Below are 12,317 nucleotides of genomic sequence, written 5' to 3'. Positions count from 1 at the left end.
AGGGCCTCCCACCGACCCACCCCCCCTCAGCCCCATAACGACCAGCCAAAAACCAGACCCAAACATTCTGAGTTTTATTCGGCTCCGTTCAAACCTCCCCCTGCAGCCGATGGGGGCAGCACCTCAGGGACCCCCCAGTGGGGTGCCAGGCCCTGCGGTCACACACACACACACACACAGTGTCAGTTCACAGCTGGTTGCTGGGCTCATGTTCTTCTATAGGGCTATTAAACACCCTGTGCACCCATAGGGCCGCTGTGCTGTGTGCGATCCCTGCTGTGCAAACAGGGCTGTGTGGGGACCACAGCTTCAGCCACAGCCCCTGTGTATGACAAGCGTTTTGATTCAGCCTCAGCGCCTGCAGGGCTCGGTTCGCACAGTGCTGGGACACCCCGCCATGCACCACAGCACGGCAGGATCCTCTACCTGGAGTGCAGCACGGCCCCGCTCTCCGTGCAGGCCCAGCCGCTGCTCTGCTGCATTCCATGCACGTGGCTTTGCTGGTGCTTTGTTAAACTCCTCCTGAGCACGAAGCTCTTGCTGCAGAGCCGGCAGGGGAACAGCCCCTGGCCCGAGTGGCGGCGCAGGTGCTTTAGCAGATAATCCTTCCTCCTGTAGCTCTTGTCGCACTGCGAGCACTTGTAGGGCCTCTCTCCCGTGTGGGAGGTCTGGTGTCGGACCAGCCACGAGTGGCAAACAAAGCTCTTCCCACAGTCATTGCATATATAGGATTTCCCCTTACCCTGCTGCTGGTTTGCTGAGCCACCCCTGGGTGCATCCAGCACGTCCCGCGGGTCGGCCTGGCAGGGGCTGGATAACAAGTTCTCTGCAGGGATCTTCCCCCTGCTCCCCATCGATGTCCAGTCCTCTCTGCAGAGTCCATTGTGCTCACGAAGCTGGGTTCTACCTGCACTACTTGCTGCCGGCCCTTCAAACCTCTCCCCTGCAGCATCCACTGGGTGCTGGAAGGTCGCTTCGATGGGGCTGTTCTCACACTTGGGGCCTGGCAGCAGCTCCTCCCGGGCTCCCTGCACAGCTGGAAGATGCTGCTGCTGGATGCAGCTCCTCTCGCATCTGCTGGACGCGCACGGTCTCTTTCTGACGTCACTTTGCTGAGCACTAAACAGATCCAGGTGTTCAGCAAAGGCTCGGTCGTACTGAGCGTTGCCCCCAAAGCTGTTTCTGCTGGTGGTTGTTTCCATCATTTCTGAGCTCCACTGACCGTCCCACGTCAACGTGGGGCTGGGATCCTCGTGAAACTTCTCCTCGGGTCTCTCCATCGTGTTGGAGTCACACATGGTGCTTACAAAGCTGGCAGCCAGGGGGTCCCTCCTTCTGTTCTCATCATGCACTAGAACAGACAGATCCTTCAGTTAAGGACATCTCTTACTGGTATCCAGAAGCCATATCTATGGCCACGCTAAGGGAACACCTCACCCTCAGCTCTCATTCAGCTCTAACGTGTGAGCCTAAGCTCCCTGTGTATCCAATAGGGCAGCCACCACCACAGCTCAGCGCTCCACTGCACAGCTGAAGAAGCAAAGGTCCACACTGAGGCAGCAAAGCCAGACAAACAGTTCAGTGTACACATCCCCTCCCTGTATGTGAGCTGCTGCCTCTGCAGGCTGGGCTGCTGCGGGGAGAGCTCAGAGCAGTGCTGATACAAGGGGAAGGCTCTCAGGACCTGGAGCTGATCCCAACAGTGCTCTTCAGCTCCGATTTCTCGTGCCCCACGGTTCTTTCATCCCCTGAGACCCCCATCCAGCTGCTCAGAGTTGCTACAGAAAGGATCTACTGAGCAATGTAAGGAGCCACAGGCCAGCTGAGACCGGCACCATCCACACTGCACCAGCATCCCGAGCTCTTATTTCTCCCCCTGAACAGGAATAAAGGAAAGGTGTATGCAGAGCTGACCCAGCCTTACACCAGCCCAATATCCTGGATGACTCCTTGTTTCTGTGGGGTAAAACCACTCAGGGAGGCAGTTCCCATAGGGTGACCAGCAGAATGAGAGTCTAATCTACTCTACAGTAACTTTACCACACCTAAATAACGTACAGGACATGAGGCATCCCCTCTTCAGTCACCCAATCAGGAGCTGCACTGGGCTGTGCTCCACAAAACTGCATTTAATATCTGGGCGCAGATTTGTGCACCTAAACCTTCCCTGAGGCTGAGCCTGGATCCGAAGAGGTGCCTCTGCCCCCCGGCTGCCCCACAAATACAATCCAAGGCAGTTTGAGGGGGGTGGGGGAAGGCACAGAACCTGATTGCTTTGGGAACAAACATCAACCAGCAGGCTGAGGTTTGCATCAGGTCCTTCACATTATAAGGCCCACATTATAAGGCCACAACATTTACCAGCTCAGAAATGCTTTCACTGAGCCATGCTATCCCAGCTGAAATTCACTACTGACCTGCATTGGGCCCTGTGGGGGTTTCTTCTTTCTCTGCGCCCTGCGGCTCAGGGCAGTGCGGCTCCTCCTCCTGTTTAATCCACGACAAAACCGCGGCCGTGCAGCTCTGAGACTCTGTTGGGTGGGGAAAATGCACAGCTGAGAAATGGTGCAAAAAGAGGCAAAGCAAAGGAGATGGGGAAGATCATGGGGATAAGGAAAGAGCCCGCAAAGCACCAGGGGGACAAAAGGTTCTGCAGGCAGCGAGGGGCTGATCCTGCAGCGGGATGTGGTTGTACTCACCGCTGTCTCCTGGCAGGTCTTCATGTGCTGGCAGCTCTGTGCCACACACCTCCACTCCTCTCCTGGTCTGACCTGAAGCTTTGGGCTCAGAGGATGCTGGCTCTGCACGGGGAAAGCCCAAGGTGAGCTTAGCAGAAGCACCTACATTGAGGATGTTACATGGGTGAGACCTGCTCTGCTTTGGTTTTAACCCACAAGCCAACCCAAGATTTTACACAGTTTGTTCATAGAACCTGACAGGAGGGTCTAAAAAACCCGGCCTGCATCACAAGCTGGGGACCAAATAAAGCTGTCAGAGCCAACAGCGAGAGCTGCTGCCCTTTGTATGGAGCGAGGCCAGTCAGGAACTGCAATGGAAGCAACTGCTGAGCAGCCGGGACTGCCAGCCCTGCTCCAAACCTGCAGGTGTTCCAGGAAGGGTTTGAATGTGTGAGAAGAGGGAAAAACAACCATCAAGGTCTGGAATTTAACAGCTGCGTTTCTTCCCCCCCGGGGCACACACTTACTCACCTGGGCACGGCTCCGGCTCCGCTCCCGCAGCCTCCAGCTCCTCCTGCGCTGCTGTGCGCGGCTCTTTCTTAACACAGACAGCGCTGTGCTCTGCGTGGGGAATGAAGGTACCATCAGCTCCCGGATCCCAAACTAACTCCGCCTGCAGCTCCGTTGGGGCTCACGCTTTGCAGAACCCCCGCTGTGGTTGCGCCCCGTCACTGAGCGAGGCCGCCCATCCCCTCCTGGGCCACATCCCCATCCCCATCCCCATCCCCCGCCGCGCCCAGCGGAGCTCCGAGCTCCAGGGATGCTCAGCGGCTGCTCCCGCTGTACCGCTGCCCCCGGTCCCGCTCGGCATCACACGGCCCCGCTCAGCCCGGCACAGCCGCCGCTCCCCCCGTCCCACTCCCCGCTCCCCGCAGCGGCTCTTTCCCCTCCCGGTCCTTCCTGCCGCCGCTCACCGTCCTCTCCGTCCCCGCTCCGCTCCGCTCCCCGAGGCGGCTCCAGCCTCCGCTCCAGCTCCCGCACGCGGCCCCGCAGCGCCAGGGCTGCCCTCAGCCGCCGCTCCGCCCGCGCCAGGCGGCTCTCCAGGCGGAGCAGCCGCACCGACACCGCCCGCCCGAGCAGCGGCACCGCCATGGCACCACCAACCCAGCGCCCTCTGCCGCCCCACGAACCGCACCTGGGGGCGGGGACACGGAGCGCGGCGGGGGCTGCGGGGGGACGGAGCCGGTTGTGCTCAGCGCTACCGGAACAGCGCGTGGAACTGGGTTAAACTGCAGCCCGGAGCTCCTGCACAGCCTGCCCGCACCGGGACAGCGGCCGCGGGCTCCACTCCTTGGGGGTCTCCCACCCCACTCTGCTCTGGGGGGGAACCCCGAGTGGCCCCATCCTCAGCAGCTCCGCGATGCCACCATGGCCACAGGACAGCGGACATCACGGCTATGGGAGCCCAGCTGTGATTTGAGGTGTCACCCCCACGGCTCTGCTCCGCCAACCTCCAGCAGCACCGTTCTAATGGCAGACCACCACGGTCAGGCACAAAGCACCCGAGGTGCTGTGCTCCATTCAGGTGTCCCCACGGAGGTGCCTCCATCACATCGTCACCTCGTCCCCAGAGCTGAGCACAGCACTGCAGGGGATCTGAGAGCCACGCTGCCTTGGTGCAGCACAGGACGGGGCTCTCTGAGCTGTAAGCATGCCGTGCCTGCTCGTGTTCAGTTCTGCATCCACCAGCAGCCCCAGCTCCTCCTTCCCATGGCTGCACTCAATCCAAGCGCTGCCCAGCCCATATCTGTGCTTGGCATTGCCCTGACCCGGCCGTAGCACCGCACACTTGGCCTTGTTGAACTGCAGGTGGTCTGTATGGCCCTGCTCTCAGCCCTGCCTGGGTGGCAGCCCTTCCCTCCAGCATAAGACTGCAGCACGCTGCTTGGTGCCATCAGCAAAGCTGCTGACAAAGATGTGAGATGGTTTTGGTCCCAACACCGACCCCTGAGGAACTCACTTGTCACCGACTTCTGTGTGGACATCGAGCCATTGACTGCAATGGTAACAGTCCATCCATCAAATCCACATCTCTCCAACACAGACACAAGGAGGGACACTGTGTGTGACAGCACCAAACACGTTGCATGTTTCCACGTGGATGGCACCAGCTGCTCTTGGCCGAGAGTTGCCCCATGATGCCAAAGATGTGGTTCTGTGCCACCAGAACCAGGTGGGCTCCCCCACTGTGTCCTCCATGGGGCCACACCAAGGGCTGCTGCAGCAGAGAACCCAAAGGCTCCGGCCCACCCCAGCTGGGCACGGAGCTGGGTGGCAGTTGTGTGGCACATGCATTGCTCTGGTCCTGCTGGTGAGGGGCTGCCGGAGGACAAGGCCTTCTCTGTACCTACACACACTCTCGTGTCTCCAGTTTCATTGGCGCATGGGAGCCTGGATGCCGGTGTGCCTCTCCAGAACACCAAAGCAGCAGCATTCCCATGGCATGCCAATGATTCCTGCCTTGATGTGACAAGATGCTCAGAGAGGCTTTCACAAAGCAGATGTGAAGTGCTGAAGCAGTAACAGACATGGAGCTGTTCTAACAGCGGAAGGTACTGTGCAATGAACAAACTGCGGTGAGGCTCAGGGTGCACGTGGAAGACCTCGAGCTCCTCACACACATCCTCCTGATCTCTGCATCTTCCCCGGCCTTTCCCTGCAGCTTCTGCTCCATCCTGCATCTGTGCGAGGGAAGGATTTCTCCCTTCTCTTCTCCTTGGGAGAGCAGAGTGTTTCTGTGCCACTTGGCATCACTTGGATTCAGGGCTGAATTTTTAAAATGGAAGCAGCATGGAACTCAAAATAGCTCCATGATCTGTTATAAATACACACATCGATCTCTGAGACACAAGAGCTCAGCTCAAACAGGGAAGCTATGACTCACTGCACCAAGCACTGCTTCATCTCTATCATCAAAGGCGGCATCAGTAAGCGATGAAATACGGCGCATATCAGTGCTTGTGATGGCAGCATCTGCCATGTGAAGTGTCCCATCAGAACCAGGGCAGTGCTGTCAGGATGCTGTAATCCTTCCCAGCCCTCACTACTGGACGCACTGAACAGGTTGCCCAAGGAGGCTGTGGATGCCCCATCCCTGCAGGCATTCAAGGCCAGGCTGGATGTGGCTCTGGGCAGCCTGGGCTGCTGGTTGGTGACCCTGCACACAGCAGGGGGTTGGAATGGATGAGCACTGTGGGCCTGTGCAACCCAGGCCATGCTGTGATTCTGTGATACTGAAACACCCAACTCTTCACTATCCCAACACCGGTTCTTTTATGGCTGAGGTTACGGAGACGTTGCAGATGTGAACACATCAGCTGGCAGGCAGCTTCTTTATTCAATCAATGCTGAAAACCAAACTGTCTAACGGTAACAAAGCAGTACGAGGTCAGCACTAGAAAGTACACGACAGCAGCGCAACACAGAGCAGAGATGGCAACACTGCAGACTTCCATGGTTTCTGCTGCCCTTTTGTATCACGCCATAACAGCACAGAACAGTCGCCTGTAGTTGTTGATTTGTAGAATGATCCACTATAGAAGTGATCCTATCCAAGACTGAGGCTGCTGCCCTCACAGAGCACCACTGCTGCTTTGAGCAACACAAACTGCATGTTTGTATCCCAGAGTCATCCTGCCTGCCTCCGCTCCAATGGGCTGAACTGATGGTGGCTGAAAGGTTTTCGCTGGCAGCATTGACTTGGTTTGCCTGCAGGGTGAGAACTGCACAGTGAGTTTACTTCCATCCTATTTGTAGATGCTATTGGCACCGTGGCACCCTTTGAATCTCAGATACACACACATTGAAATCAGCTCTCCTGCTCAGGTTTCACTGCAGCATTAAAACAAACCAAAACACGCAATGAAAACCCACTCCATTGTGTTTCTGGTGCAAGAAAGGCAAGGCAAAGTGCTCCAAACACAGCAGGAGCACTGGGAGCTCAGTGGCCATGCACACAGCCCTTCCCTATGGACACACACCCAGGGCCAAGCAGGCAGGCAAAGTGCTTTTCAAAAAGAACCCACCAAAAAGAAGCAGCGCTGAAGGCTTCACAGCTTTAATCCGTTCAAGTTTAATGTTATGGTAATTAAACAAGTCAAGTATCTGCCTGCAGGTTGAACTGGCATTTTGCAAATGGCAGAAAGGTGCTCCCTGCCCTGGAGGCTCACAGACTACCAACAAAAAGGGAAGGAGGAAACAAGCAGCTGAGCAGCTGTCAGCAGCAAGCACTGCAGGATGGATCAGTTTACTGAACAGGCTCAAACGGGCTGCCTGGATTTCAAATGCCTCCTACTGCTGTCTGCCAAGAGATTCTCCTCAGCATGTCACACAGCAAAGCAAAACTGGCCCGCGTTCATTGCTTTGTGGTACCAGGCACTGAACACTGGCAAGAGACGAAACATGGAACGCTCTGTCCCCAGAGACTTTTTTTTTGGGGGGGGGAAATGGCTGAGTGCACAAAGAGGGGCTCAGCACACAGAGCTGCTCAGACGTGGCAGAAAGCAAAGACCTCAGCAACACTAAGATGAGAAGTGACAGGGAAATGCCTGCAGCGGTTGACACTCTGCAGCAGTGGTTGTGTGTGGAGAGTGTTTATGCAGAATGGCTTCATGAGAAAGGACATGAAGAGATTCCTCTAGTTAAATTGTAAAAGAATGAATGTGATTAAAGACAAAGACGGTTTATCCTAGGGACGGTCACGGGCTAAGCAGCTGTGGAGAAATCAGTATGTGAAAAGACAGGGTAAGTGGCACACAACTGTTGGAAGTAACCGCGGAGACAAGTCTCATGCTATCATGTCAGATCACAGCTCGTTTATTAGGGTTACATGCATCTATATTATACAATCAAGTAAATAAGTTCATGCATATTGCAAAGTAAAGCAGGATTGGGAATTAACATACTTCATCTGACGCTTTGTGGTTATCTTATGGATACTTTTCTTTGCAGCTCTGTCTACACCTTGCTACACAACTTGCTTTTCCCTTGGCCGTCTTGCTCTAGATACATTTTCATCTTTAGCTACATACCAGTCTTTTCACATACTGATTCTCCACAGCTGCTTAGCCCGTGACCGTCCCTAGATAAACCGTCTTTGGTCTTTAATCACATTCATTCTTTTACAATTTAACTAGTGAATCTCTTCATGTCCTTTCTCATGAAGCCATTCTGCATAAACACTCTCCACATTTCCCCCGTTTCTTTTAAAATGAAAGGCTCAGTTCAACGACCGATTAATCATATTTAACAAGCAGTTCAGTTCGTTTGTTCAACTCAGTCTCAAGTAGTTTTATCCTGCTCCAAGCTGCTGCTCTGTGAACTCCTCATCTCGATCCATGGCTGCTGCTCCATCAAATTCTTCTTGTATTACAACAATTTCAAGATACTGCTATAGAATAACAACAACTACTTATATTAATGACATAACTATTATAACTCAATCAAGACCTCGATTGACAATACCTAAAAGTGAAAAAAGAGACAAGTCAAATACAACACAACAACATTACTGTTAAAACCTACTAAAAGAACAAACATGTTTGTACTGCAACCTAAGTTTCTGCAACCTGAAAATAAATCCGTGAGGGTCCCATTGTGTTAATCTGTAACTGATCAGGAAAAGTCTTCAATTTTCATATACTCTGATAATTGAGTTTTAATGACCACTAAAATTTGTGCAATAAATGCTTTTAAGATGTTCATAACCATGCTCTACCAACTGAGTTATCCAGGCTAATAATTGATTAATGATTGTGCAATTTTATGAAGTAGCATGTCAAATAGAACTAATTTTAGAGGACAAATGTATCACTATTTATATATATCTATATAATATATATAGAGTATCACTAGGGGCATTAATACTTATTGACCCTTGAGAAACAGCAAACCATGTTGGTGGTGATGCGACAGTAGTGCCAGCAGGGCGTCCCCTGCTTCAAGTGCAACATTTCCTCTCTCATCCCTCACAGATTCTCTCCTGCATTCAGAGTCTGAAGGATTTCTTCCAGTTGTACACCATATCCGCATGGCCAGTGCGTGATATAGAGCCCAAGTGGAACACCTGCTTGGAAAACAGAATAAACTATCAAATTTAGTTCTATTAGCGTGCACTTTCCTCTAAAATGATGCATGGTTATATTCCAGATCCCAATTAATTGGATGTAAAATGGTATCCGTTCTATGAACAAGGGTCATCTCTCTTGCCTGGGATTCCTTTCCAGGTTTTGTCTTGGCAAATTAAGAAACCTAATTAATAGGCTAATAACATCATAACCAAACAGTACTAAAACATTAAAAGATCTATTCCTGTAGATTCTAGCACTGATTAGATCAATCCTGTTTAATACACATCTGATCTATTACTAAAATAGAAGAAGCACACAATCCTAGCTAATGCTTTAAACTCTTTCCAGGTTTTGTCTTTGCAAATTAAGAAAACCTAATTAATAGGCTAATAACATCATAACCAAACAGTACAAAAACATTAAAAGATCTATTCCTGTAGATTCTAGCACTGATTAGATCAAATCCTGTTTAATCACATCTGATCTATTACTAAAATAGAAGAAGCACACAACATCCTAGCTAATGCTTTAAACTCTAAATCTTGAGACTGCATTGGTAAAACAGAAAATCACACACTATGTCAAACTATTAGTAATATTATCTATAACACAGCAAGTTACAAAGCAATCCACTAAGTAAGGAAACACACAATTACATTACTATAAAGGCTGGATGCTATTTTTCTGCCTTCAGATAGACCGAAGATATCATGCTGGAACCCACATAGGCCAGTCCCTGTGGAAATATGAGCATATTCACGACCCCAAGTTGTCAGTGGTAGAGGAAAGTCCACAAAGTCCTGTGGCCATATTCCAAACATTAACCATAGGCTGTTCCTTTAGCACTGGGGAAGCCTCAAAATGACGATCCACATAAGCTGTTATCTCTATGAACATGATTCAAAAAATTCAGCACCAACAAAAGCAAAACCTTACATAATATTTCTTGCAGTGTGTCTCCCATATTCCCCCTTTTTTGTTTATTAATAAGAAGTGGATTTCAATGTTTGATAAATGTGATCAGTGATAGCTTGTCCAGTGGGAGAATGAGCAATAGCTGTAGTATGTTTAACACACCCTTCTTGGAGGAAAGTTTGAGTGGCCTTAGAGGTATACGCAGGCCCATTATCTGTTTTTGTAGTATGTGGGATTCCCATAGCAGCATAAGCAGATAACCAGTGTTTACGGGTGTCATGACTGAGTTCACCTGTATGTGCTTAGCAAATATGTAAGAAGAATGAATATCTATTGTTCATGTGCTATTTTTACACGGCCAAATTCAGGAATGTGAGTGACATTTGTCTGACACAGTTGAAGAGGTGCTGTGCCACATGGATTTGTCCGAGTCTGAGGCAAAGAGCTATCAGTCAAATTATGTAGCTGATATTCAGTCACAAACACGGTGTATTGCATAGGAGAGAGGATCATTCCTAACACAGTTTTCCAATCGTGAGGGGTCATAGCGTAAGTGTCACTGTTGTAACCAAAAGATTGTATGTAAAGGCTGACTGAACTCTGTATGTTCTCACTGACTCCCTTAGCTCCTTCACTGCCTCATAAGGCAGGGATTCCAAATGGGGACTGATAGGAAAGGTTTGCAACGTGTCAGCATCACCCTTAATATTGTTTCTTCTCTGCATTGCTCTAAGACATCACAGTACGCTGTAGGGAAATTTGTCATTCCTGCTTCTCAGAGTATCATCAGGAAAGAAATGCGTCCGATTCTCTTTCTGGATCTACTGGCCTGGGTCACAACAATCCCTGGTTTCAGTCCATCCGTGTCTTTACCCACGTTACACACGGGCTGCAGAGACACAGCCGCGCAGGACGAGGACGGGTGGGCATGGCGAGGCGCAGAGAACGACGTGGGCGAAGCAGAGGGCGGGGTGCTGTAGAGACCGACAACGCGACGAGCGACGTGTGGCGGGGGGGGCAGGCGGCCGCTGGCTGGAACGGCAGCTTGTATCGGAGCGCGGCCGCTGTTCTTTCGTGCGCTGCTTCTCACGTTTCCCGACTTCCTATAGCATACAGCAGCGTTGTGGGCGTTGGATTGACACTTGCTGCACCAAATCCCAGTGGCTTGGCACTCGTGACGGATGTGGCCAGTTTTTTCACAACGGAAACATTTCATGAGGAGCTGTTTCTGCGAGCGTGGGCTTGTAGCGACTGCAGCTTGGAGGGGTGCAAGGGCTGCTAACACTTGATTCTGAGAAGCCTCAGCCTGTGCCTTTAATCCTGCCCCTAACCTTTAATAGCCTCAAACTATGAAGCCTGAGCCCCCGTGGGCACGCTCGATAGTCTGTCTAACGCCTCTCTATGTCCAGTTACTCCTCAAAGTACTTAGAATGCCACGAGCTGTAGCATTACAATTCTGAAGTGCACAATGTTTTAGCATTATTTCCCTCATGTACTCTGGTACTCCAGCCTTCTCTATGGCTCCAGCTACCTTATCTAGAAACGCTCCAAAATCCTCATTTCTTCCTTGCTGGATTCCCATATAAGACGACAGCCCACCTGGTGCCTTGATCTTATCCATAGCCTGCATGGCCAGATACATTGACTCCCTACATTAACTGGTCCTAATAAGGCCTGGGCCTCCGTCCAGATGAAAGGACACACCCCTAAAAGTTCTTCAACGTACATTATACAAGGAATCTCCGGGCTGCTAACTATCGCAACTCTCTGTTGGCACATCTTTCCCAATAAGCATTAAATAGGCAATTGTCGTGCTGCGAAAAAATCAACCTGCTATAGCCCGGACAATCATATGCGCAACAAACCTGAGTACTCCAGATATAATCCAGTATCTGTCTCACTGGCTCACTTTTTTTCTCCAAACTGACTGACCGTAGACCGCAATTTGTAACAACAACTTCCCAATCTAAGCACTGATGGGCAGCTGTGTCCACCTGCAGCATTAGGCGAATACCCCACCGGCAGCACCCGCCTGTGGACCGCTTCAACGCTCACCGTCTCCCGTCTCTAAACAAGCCCGGCCAGCGCAGCCCAAGGCCCCCCCGCTCCCGCGCGACGGCCTCCGCCAGGTCACTCTGTGCCCAGGGAGCGGCTTCATGCAAAGGGGGTCGAGGGGCCGGCTGTAGCGCCATGGTCGATGCAGGCGGCTCGTCTGATACAGGACGTGCCGGGAGACGGAGACGGGGCACTCGGCTCCACAAACCATGACAACGCAGGCTCGGCGGCCGGCGGCAACTTTACGGTGACACAGCAGGGGCCCCGGGGCAATCTGACCATTCATTATAATTCTTCCTCCCCTGCACAGCACTAGCTTTCTCTACCGCTTCCTTTTCTGCCTGATATTGCAACAAATCATTATAAACAACACGCCACCACTTCCCGCATTTTTTAGCCATTTTCTCCCCATCTATCATTCTGAAAAATTGCATCCCCAAATTTACGCCACTCAGCAAAGATCATGCACTAAATGCGGATTCTGAAATAACCCTTTAGCATACCCATACGCTAATAAACTTAGGGAGTTACTTTTCCAAGT

General features: G+C 51.5%; 2 protein-coding genes across 3 annotated transcripts in view; both read right to left on the bottom strand.

Annotated features, from left to right (window-relative positions):
* Positions 1–57: 57 nt before the first annotated feature.
* LOC107308692 (zinc finger protein 641-like) lies at positions 58–3,859 on the bottom strand. 2 transcript variants are annotated; one of them, XM_015852764.2, is made up of 5 exons: positions 3,653–3,859; positions 3,210–3,299; positions 2,700–2,840; positions 2,418–2,531; positions 58–1,351 (listed from the first exon to the last, which is right to left on the bottom strand). In XM_015852764.2, the coding sequence occupies exons 1-5, from the start codon at positions 3,828–3,830 to the stop codon at positions 423–425; spliced, it is 1,452 nt and encodes a 483-aa protein (XP_015708250.1). In that variant the 5' UTR covers positions 3,831–3,859; the 3' UTR covers positions 58–422. The 2 variants fall into 2 exon arrangements, with proteins under 2 accessions (XP_015708250.1, XP_015708251.1); XM_015852765.2 differs by having other exon boundaries at positions 2,700–2,801.
* A 2,180-nt stretch (positions 3,860–6,039) lies between these two features.
* Positions 6,040–12,317, bottom strand: part of LOC107308691 (zinc finger protein 777-like) — a 15,800-nt gene continuing 9,522 nt past the window's right edge. Inside the window, exon 7 of the mRNA XM_015852762.2 lies at positions 6,040–7,010. The gene's annotated coding sequence lies outside the window, so the exon portion shown is untranslated. The remainder of the gene's footprint in view (positions 7,011–12,317) is intronic.

Source organism: Coturnix japonica, chromosome 2 (assembly GCF_001577835.2).
Source record: "Coturnix japonica isolate 7356 chromosome 2, Coturnix japonica 2.1, whole genome shotgun sequence".
NCBI classification, from domain to species: Eukaryota; Metazoa; Chordata; class Aves; order Galliformes; family Phasianidae; genus Coturnix; species Coturnix japonica.
Note: the sequence above shows the minus strand (reverse complement) of the source record. Positions and strands in the feature narration are given on the sequence as shown.